Source organism: Etheostoma cragini, chromosome 14, assembly GCF_013103735.1.
Source record: "Etheostoma cragini isolate CJK2018 chromosome 14, CSU_Ecrag_1.0, whole genome shotgun sequence".
Classification (NCBI taxonomy): domain Eukaryota; kingdom Metazoa; phylum Chordata; class Actinopteri; order Perciformes; family Percidae; genus Etheostoma; species Etheostoma cragini.
Window position 1 is genome coordinate 7,179,515 of NC_048420.1, and position 4,930 is coordinate 7,184,444.

General features: G+C 42.1%; 1 protein-coding gene across 1 annotated transcript in view; it reads right to left on the minus strand.

Annotated features, from left to right (window-relative positions):
* Nucleotides 1–1,038, minus strand: part of col9a2 (procollagen, type IX, alpha 2) — a 16,119-nt gene extending 15,081 nt beyond the window's left edge. The window contains exon 1 of the mRNA XM_034892041.1: nt 758–1,038. Coding sequence (XP_034747932.1) covers nt 758–829 — 72 coding nt within the window. The 5' untranslated portion in view covers nt 830–1,038. The remainder of the gene's footprint in view (nt 1–757) is intronic.
* Nucleotides 1,039–4,930: the final 3,892 nt, after the last annotated feature.

The following is a 4,930-nucleotide window of genomic DNA, read 5'->3' on the forward strand; positions in this document are numbered from 1 at the left end:
CCCCCATCCCAATGTCTCCTCAGCCTGTCTTGAATATCATCTTAGTGGATCAGTCAGTCCATCGAGTGATGAAAGCCATTTTAAATCCAACTTTAAATTCTTCCAACTGTTACACCATGTGTAAAATGTAAATTGAATAATCCTGAAGAGCAAAAAACTGTTAGACGTCCAGTAGTTAACATGTAGGTGTCTGTTTGAATAGAGGCTTTCACACTTAGTGGACAAAGTTAGTGTGTGGTACATTAAACACTAACTTTGTGTGTTTGTATGTGTGTTGGTGCCCACTGATTTCCATCTCTGCCATTGCCATTAAAACAAAAAAAAAACCTTTGATGTTTTCCTCCATTCTTCTAGGCCAAAAAAAAGAGGAATCAAGGTAATCGCAAATCCTTGCCTTCAATAGTATCTCCTTCAGTTAAATCTTCAAAAGAGATATGAGTCCGTACACGATAAGGATGATAATCCACAGAAGATAGTCCGGTTTCATTTTGTCTCCACGACAGAAAACCCATTTCAAGCTCTTTCTTTCACATGCATACTACAAAGCCAGATGCTCACCACAAAATAGGACGGTCTTGATTCAAACTCCAGCATTTTGATCACTTCAACCAGCACCAAGACAACACACAACCTATAACATGACCAAACAACATCCACTGCCTGCTGGCCCTTTCCGAGGGCCCTGAACCCCACTGAACCCCAGAATAAAGGAGCCGAGCCTGAGCAGAGCAGGTCTCAACCTCCCCTGTCCACTCACCACTTGGGCCAGAGCCAGGCACAAGGTCTGCAGTATTACCCAGGTCTTCAGCAAGGCAGAGAGAGCAGCCATGGTCCCTTTCCCCTGTCCGTCTCTCCTCGGTTCACCAAATCCTCTTTTTGCTCTCCTCTTTCCGCTCCCTTACTCCTCTCCAGGCCGGCACAGTGCAGAACTGGTGAAGCAAAGCTGTCCGAGAGGCAGGTGGGGGGAGGGGGGGGGGCACAGCCCCGAAAAATCCACTCCGGAGGAAGGAGAGAGCCGAGGGTGGAGAGGGATGGAAGAGGAGGGGTGGGCAGAGAGAGAGAGAGGTGTAATCCTGCCCAACAGCCGGCCTTTGAAAGCAGTAGAAAAATACTCAATATGCACCCATCAACAGTGTGGAACACACACACACACACACACACACACACAGACACACACACACACACATACCCCTATAAATAGTTACACAGACAGGTTTTTACATTAGATAAGGGGCAGGGAGGAACTCTGAATATTTGCTCACCAGGCAGCTTCTGTGATTGGTTGATTTATGAATAATTAGCTTTCTTTTTTTACGAAGTTCTTAAGCCAATTAGGGTGAGCAGCCATTAAGCTCCTCCCAAAGCTATGGGTGTGCACCAATACATGTAACCTGTGTAAAACACCCAACTATAGTACTTTGAACAACTTTCTGTTTTTGCTTCCGTTTGTCCCTGCAATGTGCTTCGGCGTTGTGGTTGTTGTTTTCCTCACCCTGAGGCTATGGTTTGCATGGTGGTGTATTTATCTCCAAACATTTCCCATGTGACTGGTATACCGCACAGATGAGAGGAAGCGGAGATCTCCTTGCAGTATATAGCATATACATTAAAGAGATTTAATCAGGGAGCAGAAGAAAGTGTTCACTTTGTAAATAATGGAATAACGTGACTGTTAACTGACATGAAAGGGACAAGTAAGAGATAGCAAATAATGTACCTAATCACAACCTCTGTCTTAATGTTTTAAAGACATTTACTGACATCTAGTGTTCATTTTGCAAAGAGCCGGTTAGTTCCCACAGTAATCCAAAATGGCCTTTTGAGGTTGAATAAACAAAACTCATAAAACTGTGAAAAAAAGACAGTATAGGGACCTCTATTGTACAGATATTGCTTTACACCAAATGCTGCAATTATGTATGTGTCCACTAGATGGCAGCATATGCACATTAACCAACGCCAGTTTGCAGCTTGGTTGCCATGGGGGCCTCCACTGCTTCAACTGAGGATAATACATTTGTTCTCCTCAGGGATGATAAAGACCGTGCTAAGGATGCTGAGAAGAGATGCATTCATCAGTATATTGAGATATATTGCACACAACAGGGAATTTTAGCAGACCCCATTAAATAAATTAGGAAACCAGCTCCGTGGTTGCAGAAGCAACCACGGAGCTCTGCACATTTTTTGCAGACATTGCATTTATCACACTCTAACTCAAAATTGTCATTGCCTTGTTCGTACACCGCCCAAAATGATTAAATATTACCTATTACCTGGCCAACACTTCTTTTCCAATGTCAAATTTTTCGAATAAGAGGGAACAGTCGTAGCCAATTGAATACCTTGGATAAATACAAAAACACAGTGTAGTCCTGAGCTGCTTTATGCATAATTAATCTATTTTTGCACTCATTTCACAACTTCAACATTCATTTTCTAAGCCAATAGTCTTTGTTCACACATGAAGTCAACTCTGTTGGTTTGCTCTTGTTTGAAAATAAAGAAGTGCAAATGTATTGCAAGACAAAATGACAGACAAGTCTTGTAAAATACTTTTTTTTGAGTAATTGGTTTAACTACTTTCTGGAGTCAGAGTTTGTTGTGCTGTGGGTATAAATTGCATTATATTGTAAGATGTTCCTGCATGTTTATTCTGTGCATTCATGACATCAGGTTGATAGTGTATGCCAGGACAAGTGCTGTGTGAAGCAGTATCCAAAAAGAGTGCACCAAATCTGCATTTAGCAGGGACCACAAGCAGGCATTAGTAATGATTTTCTAATTCATCATGCTCCAGTGAACGGTGACATGTTTGCCTCAATGCCACTTCTCCTACAAGTATGCTTCAAAAGTGACAATGTCAGCAAAGTTCTGCAAATCCAAATTACAAAATAGTGTTTTCTTGTAATCCTTAAGTTACGTCCTTCAAGCAGAGGAAAATTGCAACATCAAGTAAGGAAGAGCTCGGACTTAGACCCATTACCCTTTAATGCCTTATGCAACTGATTGAAAGAAATAGCAAAAGTAAAAATGTAAAGCAACGGCCAGCAGCCGCTTAGCTTAGCAAAAAGAAACAGCTAGCCTTCCTCTGTCCGAAGAGATATATTGCATTATAACCGACTTGTAGAGATGCTGGTGAGTGCATTTTCTTATCCTCTGACAGAGCCAGAGTTTCCCCTTGTGTTCATTCTCCATGCAAAGCTAAGCTAACCGGTTTAAGCTTGACTCAAGCTTCATATAGAGCTCAAAACTGTAGTTCCGGAAGTGAAAATCCCATTTATTTTCTCCATAAGGATTTTGATTATTAGCCATGAAGTTTACACCATTCAATGTAGACTCACCCTGAGTCATGGGATTGTGAAACTAAGGTGTATGCTCCTGTAGAAGCCACAAGTCCGTATGATATCAACCTTGTTTATGATCATAATTCATCTAGCATAGTTGGTTGACCTTGATCCAGGCTTAAAACCTTTTGTATAGGTAAACAGTTTTGATACAATGGAGATAGAGAAGGGGAGCAATCCCTTCCAGACCCAGAGCTGTTGAATAAGTGCACGGACATTGTTTCTCTTTTGAGTAGACAAATATGAGAGTGGTGTTGATCTCCTCATCCAACTTCTCATCTCATCTAACATTACCCAAAATGTTGAACTATGGCTTTACACAATTCAGTCACCTTCAGCGAACATAAGCTAACACTAGCCTAGGCAACTGTCTGATCTGATCTACTGAACATGGCTTACTAACGCTGCTCTCTTGTTGTGAATATTGGTCGCAGCCTGATTCAGATTTGAATTTTAGGAAATTGAGAGATCAAATGCATGAAAATGCGTCTTTACCCAAAAACCTGCTGAGCTGATCTTCTCACGGGTGAAAACTGAAAAATAATCATCATCCAGTTGTTGTCTCTCATTATAAACGATTCCCCAGCCGCCTCAAACTTTGAAAACAGACAAGGAAAACATTGGCCTCTCCCGGTCCCTCTCAATCTTTCTCCCTGCTCATGTTTAAATTCTCAGGGGAATATGACTTAACTTTCACTTTCCTAAATGAAAGCAATCACATCTTGTTGCATGACACAACATGCCATCCAAATTCAACCAATAAGTGATTATCGCACAAGCTCATATACCCACCGGGTTATTGGTGCACAAAACGGAGGAATGCCGCACACACACACACACACATACACATACACACACATATTTACACACACACACACAAGCGTGCTCATGCATTAAAGCAAAGCCTAATTGAAATATTATGAGTGACCAGGGAGGTTTTGGTTCTGTGCTGGTATTCAGCTCTCCGCTCCCACATTTTCCTGAGAAAGATCTGTTCACACAGACAGGCTGTGTCCATTCCCGCTCTAACAAGACGCCTGAGAGAAAAGGAGAATGGAAGTCATCATTAAAGTCTGACGCAAAGACAGGAAGACACACACACACACACACACACACACACACACACACACACACACGTCCACCTTACGATGAGGACAGACAGGGTAAATATTATTCTTGAGTGCAGGTGTGAGGAGTAGCGGCAACGTGATAACAGAGGAGATCATTAACAGCCCAGCAGGCTTCGAGGCCGACCCCGAGGTTCATACTGTGTCCGGCCTTCCATTAAAAAGGCAGAGTTTACAGTCAAGAGCAGAGGGAGAAGAGGTACACACTGACAGACTGATGATATACAGGCAGAGGATATTAGTCTGTCTGGTATGAAATGCATTCATTATTGTGATTTGTGGTTATTCTCTCGATGTGAAAATCACTCCAGTCAGTCGCAGAATAAAGCTTCTTTGACATGTAAAATTATTCCGGAATTCAGCAGATGAAGACATTTTTTGGTGCAATTTGCATGTCCATCATGAAGCTAACAGTGCAGTTCATTTAAGGGTGTGTGCATGCGTGTGTGACAGATG